The 19,885-nt window shown below is 46.3% G+C and overlaps 1 protein-coding gene across 2 annotated transcripts in view; it reads right to left on the bottom strand.

Annotated features, from left to right (window-relative positions):
- The window catches only part of SLC67A1 (solute carrier family 67 member 1), a 141,922-nt gene that overhangs the window by 27,610 nt on the left and 94,427 nt on the right, over positions 1–19,885 (bottom strand). For both annotated transcript variants that reach the window (XM_078863623.1, XM_078863624.1), the window contains one exon: positions 15,309–15,409. In XM_078863623.1, the coding sequence (XP_078719749.1) occupies positions 15,309–15,409 (101 nt within the window). The remainder of the gene's footprint in view (positions 1–15,308; positions 15,410–19,885) is intronic.

Genomic DNA, 19,885 nt, shown 5'->3' with positions numbered 1-19,885 from the left:
ACACCAGCCCACAGGGGATTATTGTGTCTGTCGTGCAGGGAGGGGCTGGGTGGGGAGGGGAGGGTGGGGAGGGGCTGGGTGGGGAGGGTGGGGCTGGGTGGGGAGGGGAGGGTGGGGAGGGGCTGGGTGGGGAGGGTGGGGAGGGACTGGGAGGGGCTGGTCATCCCGTGGTGCCCTTATAAAACTCAACGTTTAGCCTACTCACGCCGGCTTGTGCCCGCCCTCACAGTCGGCCATATTTGCGGAATACACCACGCCGCCGTTGACCCTGGCCATTGACCGTGCAACCCAACGTTCCTACCAGCTCCCTCCGCAGGAATGTGTTTCCTGGCCAGTGATGTCTGAACCAGTCCTATGCCCCCCACCCCTTCAGCAACCCACTTTGACTCCGCTTCGTGAAGTATGGTCCAAGATGATACACATCCTGGAGAGGCCTTCATTTATGAGTGGACTGGCAAAGGGCTGAAAATAATGACTACATGTAAGACATGGATGTAGGTGCTAGTTGGATTGTTACATTGGAGAACTTGGAGATGGCTACAGCTTGGGGAAGCCTTCATCCAGCAGTGGATATATCATGGCTGTTGATGATTATATGTAATTCGTGGCAAAATAAAAACAAGTTCAAGGTCACATGAGATGAAAAATCTACTTGCTGTGTATCAGAGATCAGTAGTGTGCATATGAGCCATCTCGCATACATCTACTGGCTGCTAATGAAATTGGTAGCAGGCATTTGCATTAGCGCTTAATTACTGAGGCGATTTGGAACAGGCTAATATTCATTAGGAAAAGGGATAACCTTTTAATAGATCACGTTCAATTAAGTTGCATTAATCTTGATCAATAAACATGCCAGTGTGATTTATGTGATGCAGTGCACGCTGGATTAGGAGGTCTGTCGAGCAGGCCTCCATATTTAAGGGAGCGATTAAATATAAATCTAACCGTAATACTGCCATGCATCAGAATAAATTCAGCGTGTGCCATGCAATGAATGTGTGCCCTCGGCTGAAAGCCCATGGCTAGAATGCGACGTGAATTTTACTTTTTGAACGTTTTCAATGTTTTTCTACCTGCAAAAGCAACGTCCAGCAAAAATAAAACCGCGTAACGATTCGAAATGACGATCCAGTTATGTTTAATTGCACATAACTTCAGGTCAGTGTTAGTGCTGGCTAATGTATTTTTTTATTATAATAATAATAATTCTAGCAGTCCACATGGCATGAATCCAAAGATCAATATAATAATTCCAAAACTTTATAAATTTATGACCAAGCTGAGCCAAGGAATGGAATGCATCCAATGGGACGTTCACCAACTGAGATGGAGGGATGAAATCGGCTCGTGTGCAGCTGCTGTGTGGATTGTTGCATCGCGGAACCGTGAGGGGTGGCGATGACGCGGAGAGGACTTTGTCCTGTAGCGGATTGATGAAGGCTGATGATGATTATGAGCTTACGGAATAGCCATGTAACAATTCCAGCCACCACCCCACCTCAACCAGCAATTTGATGAATTGTCACAAGTTCGGGCCGTGATTCAATTCAATAATCAGTTATTGATTGTTTCAAATCGTTGTGTCTCATATTGTTTCAAATGGTTTTGTCTCCTTTGTAAAGTTTGTTCAATCCGTTGGCCTATATGTCAGATTGGCATATTATTTTCACGTAATTTGCACAAATCGTCAATAATAATACATTCTTACATGCTCACTCACCCTCTCACTCCCCCACACTCACCTACCACACTGTGAGTCACAACAACTCACTCACCCTCTCACTCACTCACCATCTCACTCACCCACACTCACCTACCACACTGTGAGTCACAACAACTCACTCACCCTCTCACTCACTCACACTCACCCTCTCACTCCCCCACACTCACCCTCTCACTCACCCTCTCACTCACCCTCTCACTCACCCACACTCACCTTCTCACTCCCCCACACTCACCTACCACACTGTGAGTGACAACAACTCACTCACCCTCTCAGTCACCCACACTCACTCTCTCACTCACCCACACTCACTCTCTCACTCACCCTCTCACTCACCCTCTCACTCACCCACACTCACCTTCTCACTCCCCCACACTCACCTACCACACTGTGAGTGACAACAACTCACTCACCCTCTCAGTCACCCACACTCACTCTCTCACTCACCCACACTCACTCTCTCACTCACCCTCTCACTCACCCTCTCACTCACCCTCTCACTCACAACGCTTCTGTTTCTGCTTCTTCCCTGGCATTGTTCCACTTTGGAATCCCCCCCCTCCCATCGACTCGTTTCCCCAAGATCTTACAATAACAACCTTGCTCAATACAAGACACGTGTTGAACTCGGATCTATTACAACATCTATGGCACTGTTTGTTGCTGCATGCTTGACGTTTTAGGCCTTTGAGCCAGTTTTTTAGAGCAACTGTGTTAAAAAAATATATAAACCGTAAATGTCAAAAAAATCATTGGATGATGCGGCTTAGCTGGCTGAAGACCAGAAGTGGAGGCAAAAACAACGCGACTTTATGTGCTGTACAGCACAGGAAGGACTTGGGTCTAAGGTCCAGGCATTCTGCACAAGTGCCAAAAGAACACTCATCATAAACAAAACGCCGTATTTTCTGCTCGTATCTCTTACAGATTTGTGTGCCTATGAAGGCAGCCTTGAGGCTTAGCTTCAGGAAACCTTTTACGAAAAATATTTGTAAAAAAATCTCCCCTTCCCCGGTCCATGACCAACATGTAACTTTAGTGGTGACAATACGAAGGAGTTAAACATTCCTGACTTAAGTTTTCAAATAGATTCCAATTATATTTTAACCCCCCATCCGCCCCCCTCCCGTTCATTTAATCCAGGAGATTACAATCATATATATACAGATAAAGCACAAACTTTATCTCTACCACCACTGCGCACACGCAGACATATTTGTCAAACCTGGCTTACATTATTTAATGTCAATGTATCTCAAGAGTAAAAAGGGCCGTCCATAAATGACGTCACGCGATTTTGGACGACTTTTGACCCCCCCCCCCTCGTCACACGGCGTCACAAAAAGTCAGACCCCCCCTCAAATATGACGTCACAAAGCTCTGCCCCCCCCCCAAATAAAACATGCTTCAAATCGCTTTAAACTATTGTCATTGTAGTGCGTATTTAATGTGCCGCTGCACTCTGATGTTGTAGGAGAAAACTTTTTTCATTAAAAAGTCTATTGAATTAAGTAGAACGTGTTGTCTATATTTATTTAAAGTTTCGCATTTTGATGTGACGTCACATTCCTCACCCCCCCCGTCACACATCGTCACAAATCTCTGACCCCGCCCCCCCCCCCAGGTGCGTGACGTCATTTATGAACGGCCCCAAAGTGCATGCCCAAGTTCTAATAATGCACACTCTCTGTCTACATGGGCCGAGTCTCAAACTCGCACTCGCCAACGTGAGCTGAACGCATTGCGCCGTGCAGAGCAGCCCCCGGCGTTGTGTCGTCTGCACAACGAAAACAAGGTGGACCGAGTGGCGGTCTATGGAGTGCGATGCAGCATCCATATCCAACATCCCACATCATTAACGTGGCCCCATTGCAATTCCAACACGCGAGAGGGTTCACAAATAAAGTATAGTCTGCAGCCAGGGAAAGCGACGCTACGCCGGTTGTGAAAAGCACAGCACTCGAATTGTTGGGTGTATCAATCAGAGAGCCCCCCCACGATTTAATATATGTCAATTAACAACAACAACAACAAATCCCGACTTTATCCAGGTGCAGTTTGTCGCAGGGGAGATACAAAGGACAAACACCGCACGCGTTTTCTCTTCTGAAAACAAGGACGCTATTTACACCATTGGAACCTCATTTGCCAGTAAAAAATATGATAATTGTTTTTTTACCCTTCTATCTGGCAACAAAACTGACACCTTTTTACAAGGAGTCATGTTTGCATAGACCACAATATCTGCAGTCATAATGCAAACAAAACACATAACTCTCATAATGTGCACTGTCCGTGAAGTTCATTGGTCCACACCCAAGACAGCTTTCCTTAGAGCCTAGTCTCACATGGGTTGGACCAGATGACGCCAAAAGGCGCATCTGGTCCAACTCATCTGGTCCAACACCATGTGAGACTAGGCTCTAAGGAAAGCTGTCTCGGGTGTGGACCAATCAACTTCAAGGACAGTGCACATTATCAGAGTTATGTTTTTTGTTTGCATTATGACTGCGGATATTGTGGTTTATGCAAACATGACTCCTTGTAAAAAAGGTGTCAGTTTTGTTGCCAGATAGAAGGGTAAAAAAACAATTATCAAGGACGCTATTCTCTTCATACGTTATCGTAATAATATATTGATGCCGATTATTGACAACGCTGTCCTGTGTCTAGCACGCTGGACTAGCGGTTGCCGGTTCGATCTCCGGGCAGTTGAAACGGTGCAAGTTTTTTGTTAAATCCCTCCGACTCTGTCCACCGGCCAGTATAAATAGGGGCACCACCGTCAATCAATCGGCAGGTCGCCTGTGGTGGTGTAAAGTGTGGATACTCCAACTCTTTTAAGACGTCTGCTAGTGTGGAAGAGTAGGCCAAAATTACCCGTCAGAGGGGCTCTCTAGGGCTCCCTCTACTGGAGGCCGGTCCATCAGATCTTAAGAGCAGCCTCTCATTCTTTCTCCTGCTACCTTGCCCTGTAGGATGACGTCGGTCGTTGCTCTAATCTCGTCACGTGTCCAAACCATTGGTGCTGTTTCCTATATCTTCACTGTTGTCACAAGAGTGGTTGTCAATGTTCTCCCATCCAAATAAAACGCAAAACTATTGGTGCTCACTTATACAGCACTAATGGCCATGTCCGCGCCTGCAATCACTCTCACTAACGTCTCGTTTGTGTCGGGTCACGTTTCCGAGGTAGACACGTGGCTAAGGTGCAGCGGCGAATAAATCTTGTTTGTTTGGCTCTTTGAAGGTGGCAGGCCTCATCTGGCCTTGGGCTACGTGAAATTCAGTGTCGAGTCACCTACAGGGTGATCCAGATGTCTTGTGACTCCCAATTAATTTACCCCACACATTTTTGTTCCTTTGCATATTCATTTTTGTTTTCAAATAAAGCTAAAAAAAATTAAGTTTTAGAGAATTAAATGGGGGTCACAAGGCATCTGGAACACCCTATACAGCCTGTGGGCTGTAGGTTCCCCACCTATCTTATAAAGGGCACTGGAGAGATGTTAACTCCCTCCCCTGGTATGCAGGAAGTCGTGGGTTTGATCACGACCCTGACGCTTGCTGTATATTTGGAGTTTGCACGTTCTCCCCGTGGTCACGTGGATTTTTTTCTGGGTCCTCCGGTTTTCGCTCCACATTTAGAAACGTGCTTTTAGAGTATTTGGCTGCAATACATTTCCACGTAATGATAAGCCACTTTGCTGAGCTATCATTTGAGCTATGAAGCTCGAGTGGGTCTTACCTGGTAGAATAAAAATATATAGTTTAGTTTAAAGCAACTGTCCCCCCACCCCCCTATGAAAGGAATGTGGGAGTTCCCAAACTGCTCGGCATGATGTCCGGCGTTTTACTCCACGTGCCGGGAGCTTCTTCGGGAACTAAAGTGGCATCATCTTCTTGGTTCTTTCGGTTCTTTCGGTAAAGTCACGTAGAAGGGAAGTAATAAAATAATAAAAATGAAACATAATAAATATTATTTTATTATTTTATTACTTCCCTTCTACGTGACTTTACCGAAAGAACCAAGAAGATGAATCCCTGCAGTCACGAAAGCTTTACATCGAAATTTAAAGTGGCATCGCAAAACATCGGGCCAAACAAGACGCAGAGCAACTTGAAAACAACTCGTGGAGAAGTGATCCAGCCGGGCCACAAACACCGACTTTGTGGCACGGCCCAGGGCACCCACAGGGCAACAGGCACTGCTGGTTGAACGTAGGGACCCTGTGATTTTAGTTGTTCCTCCGGCATGTCAACGCTTTGTCGCGAAGGGACAATTCCAATAGCTTTGACAAGAAAATAAGCCCCTGTAGTCAATAGCCAATTTGAAATGATAGTTTAAAATACGACTGAAGATGTGTTTTTTTGGGGGGGGTGTGCTTAATACGAACAAGAACACACACCTACGCAAAGTCTCGTACTATGTGCCAGTGACAAGTCGTTCACAAAGGGGCAAATTAATTATTTTATCAAAGAAAGCAAATTGGAAAATAATGACATTGCCTCGCCTGCTACGCCCATAATCCACACAGCGAAACAAGGGCCAGGCGCCAGCAAGCCTCTGAGAGACAGAGGCCGACCCGACGGCTAAAGGAGAGTGCCCGTTTTCTTAGGTTTTTTCGGTAAAGTCACGTAGAAAGTAAAATAAAATAAAAACAAAAATCACGACGTTTCGGAGGCAACACAAGTCTCCGTCATCAGGTGGGACCGTCACAGCCAGATTAGCTGTATCATTAGCTGCATCACTTGATACAGCTAATCTGGCTGTGACGGTCCCACCTGATGACGGAGACTTGTGTTGCCTCCGAAACGTCGTGATTTTTGTTTTTATTTTATTTTACTTTCTACGTGACTTTACCGAAAAAACCTAAGAAGATGATTCCTTGCAGTCACGAAAGCTTCAAATCTAAAAGAGTGCCCGTTGTTTTGTCTCCTTGCAAGCAACGTGGAGTGGGGGGGGCGTGGAGTGGGTGGCAGCGTGGGCCGCGCACGCGGTGACCTGCCACTCGGCGTGACGTCAATTCCAACGCTTTGTACGTCCACCGCAGCTCGCCGGCAGACGATGCTCAAACCATCGGCTAAACCCGCCGGGCGAGCCCCGTTTCATCTGCGTCGACGCGAGGCCTCTCTTTCCGCTAAAACCCGAGAAGCGATTTTAATGAGCAACGGTTCATTCGAAAGGTCTTGGTCTCATTTTAATGGAACCGGCATGTTCTTATACTTTTGACCTGCCCTTGACCCGAGGGAAAGTGAAAAAAAAAACGTGATTTTTTTTCTTTTCGGGCGGTGTTATTTTTTGCAAAGAGTGTTTTGCAATGCGGAGTAGGGCGCTGAATGCTGTTTGTTATTGCAGCAACATTATTGAATGGTCGGTGTACTTAGTGCGCATTGACTTTAGGTATTGGATTAGAATAAGTATTATTGTCGACGCCAGAGTCCCCATTTATCACGTACACGGCGATATGTTCATGTACATTTAATAGGCAAAGCAAATTAGTGCTCTACAATACTCGTGGGCATAGACTGGAATGGGGGGGGGGAAGAAATGTAATGCAATTCAATAAAAGTCTCGATGTATTTTGGTCGGCGGTACATGAAATAGGCAGTGTGTGTTGACCAAGACGTCAATCTGTCTTGTAAACACCGAGTAAAACTGTACTTGACCAAATCAACTATAATCCTTTTCTCAATTTAAAGCGGCTCTCCGAAAATGAGGGATTTAAATGAGAAAAAATTGGTTCAAGTGCATTTATATTGGGGGTCCTAAGCACCTTTATCCGGGATCATTCCGATTTTGTGGAGTCATCACATGACATAGGTTAACAAAGCATAGAAATGACATAATCCACAAAGGACTCTGGCTACATTTTCCCCACAAGCAGCTCAGTGCTTTGTTAAAATACCTTTCCATTTTTCATCACGAAAGTCCGGACAAATCCTTTGATTTAACAGGGCAGACAAGACCACGGGCCACTAAATTGGCAAAGCATTAGTCTAGACTGCCTAAGGAATCGTGAGCCCCAATGATCACTCGGGATAAAGCCCTCTGAACAGCACCATTGCACCACCAAGAGATACATTAGATAGCACTCGTAAGAATAATGCACTGATTTACTTCTGATGAACAAGAAAAGGACAACAGTGGAGTTAAAAAAAACAATTACCTTGGCTGAGAAAATAGGGCAAAATTATACAGTATAACAATGACTACAATAATACCAACCAATATGGATAGGTCTGTTTTTTATTTGCGGCATTATATATATTTTTTAAACCAGGGCAGAATAGGCACGGATGGTGATTGCTTCGCAAACAGGGTGTCTGAAAAATCGGGCTCCAGTCCCACCCAGACAAATGAGACCAAGATTCAATTCTCTCGATAAAGGCATCCAATTTCAGAAGCCTGAGGCCAGTGTAACGAAGCCTGAATGGTACAGTACATACCGATGTGGAGAAGGGAGTTTATCCTTGGGCCAGTAATTTGTTCTCTCTCTCTGCTTCGTGTCTTGACCTCGGCTGAGATTGGGCCCATGAAGCTTGTCCGAGGAATACTTTGGCTACGATGCGGCAAGTGCAATTTTCATACGAGCGGCTCATTGCAGCCACATTGCAACGATAAACAATTGTGGCAACGGTGGTGTAAGCATCGCTGCCCGTTTTCATCGAAAGGCTCCATTTGGAATAAAACGATGCCCAAGTGTGTTGAGTATTCCTCGTCAGTTGCGCTGTTCCATCTTGATATATTCATTCGAGGTGGACGGGTGGCTAAAGGGGGTTAATGTGCGGGTCAGAGTGTTGAGCTGCCACTGCTGCTGATATTCTGGATTTGCACCTGAGAAGCCACCTTTGACGAAATGGGATTGTGAAGTGGAAGTGAGCTGATCGTCTTAGTCCAGTCACCAAACCCTCGACGAAACACCCATCAACTTGAATTCAGCCTTTAACTTAACGTGGCTTGCTCCGTCGACAATAATGAAAAAAAACGTGAATTCTAAATGTCGCCAAACACTGTTTTGCAGGGAATATTAAATGCGTGCCTGTATTGTTGGAAAAAGGCGTCGAGGAGTGAGCCTTCACATTGGGCCAGGGGGCTCAGCTGCAGAGTGAACGTGTTTGCAATGGGAAGGTTGCGAGTTCAAATCCTATTCTTAGGTTTTTTTCGGTAAAGTCACGTAGGTAAAAAAATTAAATTAATAAAAGTAAAATAAAAATTAAATGAAAATCACGACGTTTCGGAGGCAACACAAGCTTCCGTCTTCAGGTGGAACCCTCTTTTTTAATTTAAATTAATTTAAATTTTAATTTTTTACCTACGTGACTTTACCGAAAAAACCTAAGAATATGAATCCTTGCAGTCACGAAAGCTTCAAATCTAGAATTAAATTCAAATCCTGGTTGGAGGTTGAAACAGGTCATCACCTCTTCGGCCTCAATGAAGTGAGTACCAACTTGGTTCTCCTATTGATAGACTTGCCCTCGCCGTACAAACGTGGAATTTCTACAATGTGAAGTTTACCTGCACATTATATTTATTATATATATAACATTACATTTAGAATCTATGCCATAAATTGTGGCTGTGACAATTGGAGATTAATTGTCGCAATTCCTGGTGACAATTCGATTCATGAATTGTTTTTACTGCCTCTCATTTGTATTGTTTCTCATTCGTTTTCTCGCAGCTGTATTTTCTCTATGAACCTTCATGCAACATATTACTCAGCATGCATATAATTTGCACACACTGTAAATATTCCTTCTTAGGCAATTAGAACACTTGCATTGCAAGCTTTAATATACAACTTAATTGACGAGGGGAGCGGTAGTGTAGTGGTTAGCACGCTGCGCTATGAACCTGGCGACCCGGGTTCGATTCCCGCTCGATTATCTGAACCGGTCCTGGGCCTCCCCTAGGTCGACTCAGCCTGAAATGAGTACCTGGTGCGGTGTGTAAACATCGCCACTGGGGAGACAAAGGCGGTCGGGCGTGGTGCTGGTCACCCACCCCCTCGTGTACCGTTCCAGCCTTCATAGGTGCTCGCTAACAGCACTTGCCCCAACAGTCTGTTAAGGCTACACGGGGGATCTTTGTCTTGTGTGTGTAAGTAGTGCTGTGTGTATAGGTATGGGTGTGTGTGTGTGTGTAAGTAGTGCTGTGTGTATAGGTATGGGTGTATATGTGTATAGGTATGGGTGTGTGTGTGTGTAAGTAGTGCTATGTGTATAGGTATGGGTGTGTGTGTGTAAGTAATGCTGTGTGTAGGTATGGGTGTGTGTGTGTAAGTAGTGCTATGTGTATAGGTATGGGTGTGTGTGTGTGTAAGTAGTGCTGTGTGTATAGGTATAGGTATGGGTGTGTGTGTGTATAGGTATGGGTGTATATGTGTAAGTAGTGTTGTGTGTGCAGGAGGAGTGGGTAGCACAGTGGTTAGCGCACGGCACTATGGACCTGGCCACCCGAGTTCGATTTCCAGCCAACGCTAACATCAGCGGCGAGCGATATTTGAATTGGTCCTGGTCATCCCCTACGTCAACTCGAGTGAATACTTGAAAGGGTTTGTAAACATCAGCACTGGAAAGACAAAAACGGCTGGGCACGGTACTTTGCTAAAACACACGCTCGAGTGTTTTAGCCGCTCTTAATAGGCGCTCGCTAACAAAAGGCACCTGCCCCATGCAACTTTCTGTTGTGGCTGTATCGGGAATCCTTTGTCTTTGTGTGTGTGTTGGTGGCTGGCTGAGCACCTTAGCAGTTTCCGTGCGCACTTGCAGAGCGGCTGCAGTTTGCATGCATTAACGAATGCAGCAGCACATCAAAGACGAACGGTGTCACTGGGGTCACGTGGAGTACATCAATTATGACGCGTGACGCAGGCTGTTTATGCACACGAGCGATCGCATGCGCAACACGGGAGCGGGTCATTTCCCCTCTTCCCTTGACCTCTCCGCAGCCCAGAGGACCATGCGCCAACTCGGTAAACTGCGAGAATTACCCACAGCACCCGAAACTCGTCGTTGCTCAGGGACCCCGGGAGACGGTCTTCACGGCGACTGCCAATTAATTTAAGCTAACCTAAAGAATCGTTTTCTTCATATCTATGATTCCCATTAGTTCGTGATGGACAGCAGAACTTGGTGGCTGTGAGTCTGATGATTGGTGATCACTACTAGAGTTTGGTGGTTGTAAGTCTGATGAATGGTGATCACTACTAGAGTTTGGTGGCTGTGAGTCTGATGATTGGTGAACACTAATAGAGTTTGGTGGCTGTGAGTCTGATGATTGGTGAACACTAATAGAGTTTGGTGGCTGTGAGTCTGATGAATGGTGATCACTCATAGAGTTTGGTGGCAGTGAGTCTGATGATTGGTGAACACTAATAGAGTTTGGTGGTTGTGAGTCTGATGATTGGTGATCGCTAATAGAGTTTGGTGGCTGTGAGTCTGATGAATGGTGATCACTAATAGAGTTTGGTGGCTGTGAGTCTGATGAATGGTGATCACTAATAGAGTTTGGTGGCTGTGAGTCTGATGATTGGTGATCACTAATAGAGTTTGGTGGCTGTGAGTCTGATGAATGGTGATCACTAATAGAGTTTGGTGGCTGTGAGTCTGATGAATGGTGATCACTAATAGAGTTTGGTGGCTGTGAGTCTGATGAATGGTGATCACTAATAGAGTTTGGTGGCTGTGAGTCTGATGAATGGTGATCACTAATAGAGTTTGGTGGCTGTGAGTCTGATGAATGGTGATCACTAATAGAGTTTGGTGGTTGTGAGTCTGATGAATGGTGATCACTAATAGAGTTTGGTGGCTGTGAGTCTGATGATTGGTGATCACTAATAGAGTTTGGTGGCAGTGAGTCTGATGAATGGTGATCACTAATAGAGTTTGGTGGTTGTGAGTCTGATGAATGGTGATCACTAATAGAGTTTGGTGGCAGTGAGTCTGATGAATGGTGATCACTAATAGAGTTTGGTGGCTGTGAGTCTGATGAATGGTGATCACTAATAGAGTTTGGTGGTTGTGAGTCTGATGAATGGTGATCACTAATAGAGTTTGGTGGCTGTGAGTCTGATGAATGGTGATCACTAATAGAGTTTGGTGGTTGTGAGTCTGATGAATGGTGATCACTAATAGAGTTTGGTGGCTGCGAGTCTGATGATTGGTGATCACTACTAGAGTTTGGTGGCTGTGAGTCTGATGATTGGTGATCACTAATAGAGTTTGGTGGTTGTGAGTCTGATGATTGGTGATCACTAATAGAGTTTGGTGGCTGCGAGTCTGATGATTGGTGATCACTAATAGAGTTTGGTGGCTGTGAGTCTGATGATTGGTGATCACTAATAGAGTTTGGTGGTTGTGAGTCTGATGAATGGTGATCACTACTAGAGTTTGGTGGCTGTGAGTCTGATGAATGGTGATCACTAATAGAGTTTGGTGGCGGTGAGTCTGATGATTGGTGATCACTACTAGAGTTTGGTGGTTGTGAGTCTGATGATTGGTGATCACTACTAGAGTTTGGTGGTTGTGAGTCTGATGAATGGTGATCACTAATAGAGTTTGGTGGTTGTGAGTCTGATGATTGGTGATCACTACTAGAGTTTGGTGGTTGTGAGTCTGATGAATGGTGATCACTAATAGAGTTTGGTGGTTGTGAGTCTGATGATTGGTGATCACTACTAGAGTTTGGTGGTTGTGAGTCTGATGAATGGTGATCACTAATAGAGTTTGGTGGTTGTGAGTCTGATGATTGGTGATCACTAATAGAGTTTGGTGGTTGTGAGTCTGATGATTGGTGATCACTACTAGAGTTTGGTGGTTGTGAGTCTGATGATTGGTGATCACTAATAGAGTTTGGTGGTTGTGAGTCTGATGATTGGTGATCACTAATAGAGTTTGGTGGCTGTGAGTCTGATGAATGGTGATCACTAATAGAGTTTGGTGGTTGTGAGTCTGATGAATGGTGATCACTAATAGAGTTTGGTGGCTGTGAGTCTGATGAATGGTGATCACTAATAGAGTTTGGTGGTTGTGAGTCTGATGATTGGTGATCACTAATAGAGTTTGGTGGTTGTGAGTCTGATGAATGGTGATCACTAATAGAGTTTGGTGGCTGTGAGTCTGATGAATGGTGATCACTAATAGAGTTTGGTGGCTGCGAGTCTGATGATTGGTGATCACTAATAGAGTTTGGTGGCTGTGAGTCTGATGAATGGTGATCACTAATAGAGTTTGGTGGCTGTGAGTCTGATGATTGGTGATCACTAATAGAGTTTGGTGGTTGTGAGTCTGATGAATGGTGATCACTACTAGAGTTTGGTGGCTGTGAGTCTGATGAATGGTGATCACTAATAGAGTTTGGTGGCTGTGAGTCTGATGATTGGTGATCACTAATAGAGTTTGGTGGTTGTGAGTCTGATGAATGGTGATCACTAATAGAGTTTGGTGGCTGTGAGTCTGATGAATGGTGATCACTAATAGAGTTTGGTGGCTGTGAGTCTGATGAATGGTGGTGACTAATAGAGTTTGGTGGCTGTGAGTCTGATGAATGGTGGTGACTAATAGTGGGTGTTACCGTAGCAACAACGCTAAAACAGATAATATGATCATTTACACTATGTCCAAATATTAATGCATCGATCAATATCCTCAATCTACAACGAGGTAAGAAGCCATCGAGTATAAGGGTGACCTGGGACACAATATAATTCCTATCAATTCCTTGAAAACATCATCATACAGAGTCTAAATATTAAGCAATGTAGAGGGAAAAAGCCTTGAAAAAAATATTAAGCAATTAAAAAAGAATTAACTTGTGAAGATGTTAATGAGCGTCACCTTACTCATTCCACATTGGGGCAAGGGTATGTGTATTTACTTCCATTGACAAATATTGGTTTCAAAGAGACGTGTGCGACAAACAGGTTCAGTATCCATGGAAATTTGCCACGAGGAAGGGAACCTCGCCAAGAATTCGGCTGGCGGTTGGATACATACTGTGCGAAAGAGTTCAACATACAAAAGGCCACCCCCATGCTAAAGCCCTTGCCATTCCATTCTCCTGCTTGCTGCCTAATGGCATTCTTAGCCAATGGCATGTCCCACTTTCAGGGTAAACAATAATGCCAATTACTTACCCAGTTTGAACTAACAATCGCCATACTGATGAGTGCTGTTGTTACCACATCGTCAATAGCAATCAGCAATGCTAGCGTCCTAAACTACAATGCTCATATGAGTGTGTGCCAGTTTGAATCACCAATGACAGCCCCTAATAATGGCAATCAACGCCAGCGTTTAACACTGATAACGATTCAGCCAGGTAAAGACTCACCGAGTCTCAAGACTAATTTCCTGGAGGGTCCTGCATTGGGATGTTTGGCCAAATAACATGAATAATTAATTGGACACTTATAGGGGGGGTCAATTGGAGTACCCGGAAAAAAAAACCCGCACACAGACACACACGAGAAGGTGGCAACACCATCTTATTGGTTCTTTCGGTAAAGTCACGTAGAATGGAAATAATAAAATAATAAAAATAAAACATAATAAAAGAATGTTTCATTTTTATTATTTTATTATTTCCATTCTACGTGACTTTACCGAAAGAACCAAGAAGATGAATCCCTGCAGTCACGAAAGCTTTAAATCGTGACAACACCAGTTTCTTCCTGATCACCTCACGGCCTCAACACAATTCTGGCAAGGCCACGGTGCTTCACCCACCAACGCACCAACTATGCTTAGCTTTCAAAAAGCGGGCACACGCGTGGTGAATTGATCTCAATCCGTGTACGCTATGTTCTACATTTAGGAGGCAGACTACGTACGCGAAGCTACGTGCCATGCATTGCCTCACGACTCTTCTGACTGTCATCTTCAGCTTTTAACAAATATTGGGTGCATAGCATCGGCAGACTTCCCCCCCGCGTACAAACATTCAGTGGAGTTGCAACACAACGCTCGGACGACGATGATACGCGTTGGGTTCTCGCACATCTCCATTCATGATATTGCCGAGCCCTCTGACAATCCACTGCTGGATGAAGGCCTTCCGATGCCGAGTTGGTCGTGTGAGTTGCTCGACCGTACTGCACCACGCTGGTCAGCGCCGGTTGCTGAAAATGGGGTTCGGGTATCACTCGCCATCGGTGTTAGCCGTGGCTGGGAATGAAATTCAGGTCACCGGGTTAACAGCGCGGAACGTGATGCACTGCACCACTGCTCCTCCGGACCGATGGCCTGCACGTGCGCAATTATTCCTTGGCAGCCGATTTATAGAATTAACTGGATTTTCACAAAATTACCCGAAACTAATGTCCCCGATTCACTAACGTTATCCTTGGCCAACAATGAAACATCGAACTCAGGTCGTCGGGTTCACAGTGCCTTACGCTTACCCACTGTGCCACAGCACAACACCAATGACGTATGACGAAACACACCGTTTTAAAATGTGAAATACGTGTGAATGTTTTTTTGTGTGTGTGTGTGTGTCAACGATCAACAAGCGGGAAATGAGCTTTGGCTTAGCATTGCACTTGGGGGAAAATAAGGGTGTAAAAGCTCTCACCATCTGCAGCAGGCCTATGTAGGACATGAGGTATCCGTTCTGCTCTGGCTGCAGCTTGAAGTACTCCATAGTCAGCAGAGAGAACATGCTGTGGAAGATTCCTGGGTGGCGACAAAAACACGGAACGCAGGAGGGCACGAGGCTTAAAGGAGAGATGCTTCTGTAAGTACAGCTGGTGGGATAATTGCAGAGGCACACAGGCTACGTTTAGGAATTGCAGTAAAAGGTCACAGATGCTTAACAGCTGGATATATAGTGCCATTAGATACATCCTTGGTGGTTAATTCCTCGCCTTTGATTCGGGCAATTAAAACATGCTTTCGGCTCCTTACTAGCGTGATCGTCGTTAACGAAGCCGCGTGTGCGATGCATGTTCATTGTTAGACGTGCATTTTTCCGTGTGAGACAGGAGAAACAGGAGTAATGACACACTGGCTTTCCCGGGTGATTCTAACTAGTTACATGGTAACATGCTTTCCGTCACGTTGATTGGATTAAACAAAATGTGTGGCCAAATGTAGGGCTGACCAGAATCACTTAAAAGCTAAATTAAAACGTTAGGATGTCTCACAGTTTCCTAATCGTTAACCACAGGTGGTGTGGGTCAGGAAAAATATCTTTGCTCCGTTGAATATTTTATCACTCCTACGCTTGTTATTTGAATTTCGAAAAAAGAAAAGAAAAATAGCCTTACAGCAGTCTTATGGATAATGAATAGATATGTATTAAGCGCATAGAATAGGCGTCAAATATATAAACACAAATGTAAAAATAACAAGAACAAATGTTCAAAAGTGCACAAAAATCACGACATATATACAGGGTGCTTTCAAAACAATGTTAACACTTATATATGACTCGTTTTTAATGGACAAAGAACGGATAATACAATGTAACATGATAACAATTGTCTCCCACTTGTTCTCCCACTTGTTTGCCATCATTGTCAACACGCGCCTGGAATCTTCTCCAGGTGGTCTCCAGATCCCAGAGGCAGGACATTTCTCGTGGTATTGTTTGAAATTCTCAGAAGTGTTAACAATTTTTTGAAGCACCCTGTTACATGCTTCGAAGAACACCAACAGACAGAATAATGAACACGCGATTCAGGGAACAAATACTTTTCCCTGCCACCATTCCATTCTAATTCTTGCTTGCGGCAATATGTTCTGGAGCAAAATGCCAATGTCGAATCGACGTCCGCTAGCCACGAGAGGGCTTAATAGCCAAGCGTTAATGAAAGAAGGCTTGGGCAGGAGACATCACTCGAAGGCGACGGACAAGACTGGTGGATGGAAAGGCAGCCGAAGGAGGAGCTGCCCACAGAGGGATGACCGCCATGGAGATGAGACAACTTCGCATGCAGGATCGGGATGTGGATTTACGGCATCGCGAGACCACGCGGGGCGATCTTGTGGAGAGGCATTCGTCCAGTGGTGGTGAGTAGGGCCCATCGCTGTTGACGATGGTGATTACGCGTAACCGTAAGTAACCGTATTGTTTTTCAACGGAACCTCCATTGTCGCGTAATAACGTGCAACATTGCAATTTATTTACACCGCAAACACTCGTTCGCCCGAACCAATTTTCAGATGCCCTTGCCTGTTTAGGATGAGTGAGCTTTTGCTGCACTGGGCAATCTGCCGTTTAAATTAATTTGCCGTGCCCATTCGGCAACCGTGCATGCTGACCAGGTGGCTCTCCGGTTGCACCGACCGTATCTCCGCAGCAATAATATATTGAACGAAATTGTGACTGCGTCACTGCTCCCTGTCCGTTCCGCTGTAAGCGCGGTCTGTCTGCCGGCGTAATGTGTAGGTGTGGCGGGCGTGCGTGAGGATGTGGTTTGTCAATATTCCCGTTCGACCCACAGCTATTCACTGATGACAACAGATTCCGACGGATAACTGCGGCCACAATTTTTTGTTGTGCCAAAAAGGAAATACCGCACTGCGTGTGTGTGTGTGGCAATGTGGCTCTGTGTGTGTGTGTGGGGAGCGGTGGTGTAGCGGTTAGCGCGCTGCGCTACGAACCTGGTGACCCAAGCTCGATTCCCGCTCACGGCCAACACCAGCGACGATTATCTGAATCGGTCCTGGGTCTCCCCTAGGTCGACTCAGCCTCAAATGAATACCTGATGCAGTGTGTAAACATCTCCACTGGGGAGACAAAGGCGGTCGGGCGTGGTACTGGCCACCCACACCTTCGTGTGCCTTGGTGGTCTTCATAGGTGCACGCTAACAGCACTTGCCCCAACAGTCTATTGAGGCTATACGGGGGATCTTTGTATTTGTACATGCACATGCATGTCCGGCCACCTTTCTCTCCCCTTTCTCTCCCCCCAGTGTTGACGTTGACACTCCACGCTCCAGATAATTGACAATAACTCTGCAGGTTGCCTTGCGAATGTTTTTGATAACGTCTCACAGAGCCTGCATTTTCATCTCCTGATCTAGTCCACGATACTTTGACTCAGCCTTAAACGAGCACCTGGTGCGCTGTGGAAACATCAGCTCTGGAGAGACAAAGGTGGCTGACAACAGTGCTGGCTTCACCAGCTCCCCTCGTGCACACTGCCCACCTTCGTAGGTGCTTGCAAACATCAATTGCCTCCGCAGCATGAACAGGCAATGTGGGAGGATCTTGAACCTGTGTGTGCACGCGTATCTACGTATGTTTTACTTATACTGGTAGGAACCTCTGGTTACACCAGCCCACAGGGGATTATTGTGTCCGTCCGTCCGTCGTGCAGGGAGGGGCTGGGTGGGGCGGGTGGGGCTGGGTGGGGGGTGGGAGGGGTGGGGCTGAGTGGGGAGGGGCTGGTCACCCCGTGGTGCCCTTATAAAACTCGACGTTTAACCTACTCACGCCGGCTTGTGCCCGCCCTCACAGTCGGGCATATTTGCGGAATACACCACGCCGCCGTTGACCCCGGCCATTGACCGAGCAACCCAACGTTCCTACCAGCTCCCTCCGCAGGAATGTGTTTTCGCACCGTACGTAGCCAACCGCGCTGATCGGAAGTGCGCATACACACAAGTGCACACATGCTCAGACGCCATGCATAGAGATGAACCCAGACACCATCACGCAGGCTGCAGTCTTGAAAAGGAGCAGTCACCAACATGCTCATATAGACATGCAATGAACCAACAATAACACTCGCGCATCCATGCACACTCATTACACCTCAACTCACGCCGATTCACGTTTCCATGTGTCCGGAATAGAGTAGCTTCAAAAAGACGTAACATCGCATCGGGCACATTATTTGTTTGTTATTAACGGAACTGCAGACTACATTTGAGCATACGCACGGCAATGACTCACAAATAAACACAGCTACTCTAGAGCAGAGCCTCCCTACACAGTAGCTCTGTAACGTAAGATATGCAGCTGTTGTTGTGGTTGTTGTTGTTCCTAAAAGCGACGTTCAGTGGCGTGACTTAACGCAACGGAGGCAATGCCTGCCGCCCATACCCTGCGTATGGCGCGGGGAATTCACTTTCGGGGGCCCATTGCGCCGCTGAGCATCGCTGTGCTGGATGAGTGCGTGAAGAGGATGAATAAAATATGAATTAAATATTTCATCCCTTGGATAGCGGATGGAGAGCCCGGAGGAATGGGGGGGGGGGGCGGGGGGGGGGTGATGCATAGATAGCACCTTTTTATTGGGCTGGAGGAATGTGTCCCCGGATCGTGTAAACCTGTTCCCCGGTCTGTGCCAGGTAAGCGCGGTTATCCTGTTGTGCGCGTTAACACTGCTCGTATATATATTGCCGTGCCGCGCCGCGCAAGCGTGCCGATTGAAGTGAGCCCAGCAACGTGGGCAAGGGAATTGGGACGGAGGCTGAAAAGAAGCGTGGACAGATGTGTGCTTGGGATTCCACCGAGAGACGTAACGAGGAAACGATGGATGAGAGAACATACGACGCACGCAAGCTACGGATATCATTTTGACTTCCAGAACAAGACTTTTCTTCTGTTTTGAGGGGGGTTTTCTCCTCGTTTGCGGATTTGATCAGAGTGACTGAGGTGCTCCCAGCTTGTTTGAAGGGAAAAGTGTTGTACGAGACGTTGCTGAGGCCGGTTCCTGTTGTATGGGGCCGAGTGCTGGGGCACAAGCAAGAGGGAGGACTAAGCTGTGGCTGTCGCAGAGACGAGGATGTCGCGGTGGATGTTGGGTTCAACAAGGAAAGGACGGTGAGAAATGAAAAAGTGAGAGGAAGTCTCAAGGCGGTAGATGTCACGGAGAAGATGAGAGAGAGAGAGAAGGCTCTGGTGTGGTTCGGACAACAGGAAAATGATGTGGGTCAGAAGGTGGCAAGTGATGCAAGTGTAAGGAAAGAGATCAAGAAGAGGAAGGCAGAAGAAGAGGCGGGGGCGGGGGGGGGGGCGATGTGGTGCGATCGGACCGTGGTGGTCCGAGGAGCGGAAAGAGAGATGGCGCAGGACAGGGCAGCGTGGAGAAGGTTGGCAATGACAGCAAAACACTCCGCACGAGTGGGACAAACGCGTGGACGAAGAAGAAGACCGTGATGAAAACTAAGTGGGCTTGGGAAGGACGCGTCGCTAGA

The sequence above is a fragment of the Lampetra fluviatilis genome, chromosome 16 (genome assembly GCF_964198595.1).
Source record: "Lampetra fluviatilis chromosome 16, kcLamFluv1.1, whole genome shotgun sequence".
NCBI lineage: Eukaryota > Metazoa > Chordata > Hyperoartia > Petromyzontiformes > Petromyzontidae > Lampetra > Lampetra fluviatilis.
This window is presented reverse-complemented; position numbering and strand designations above follow the sequence as displayed.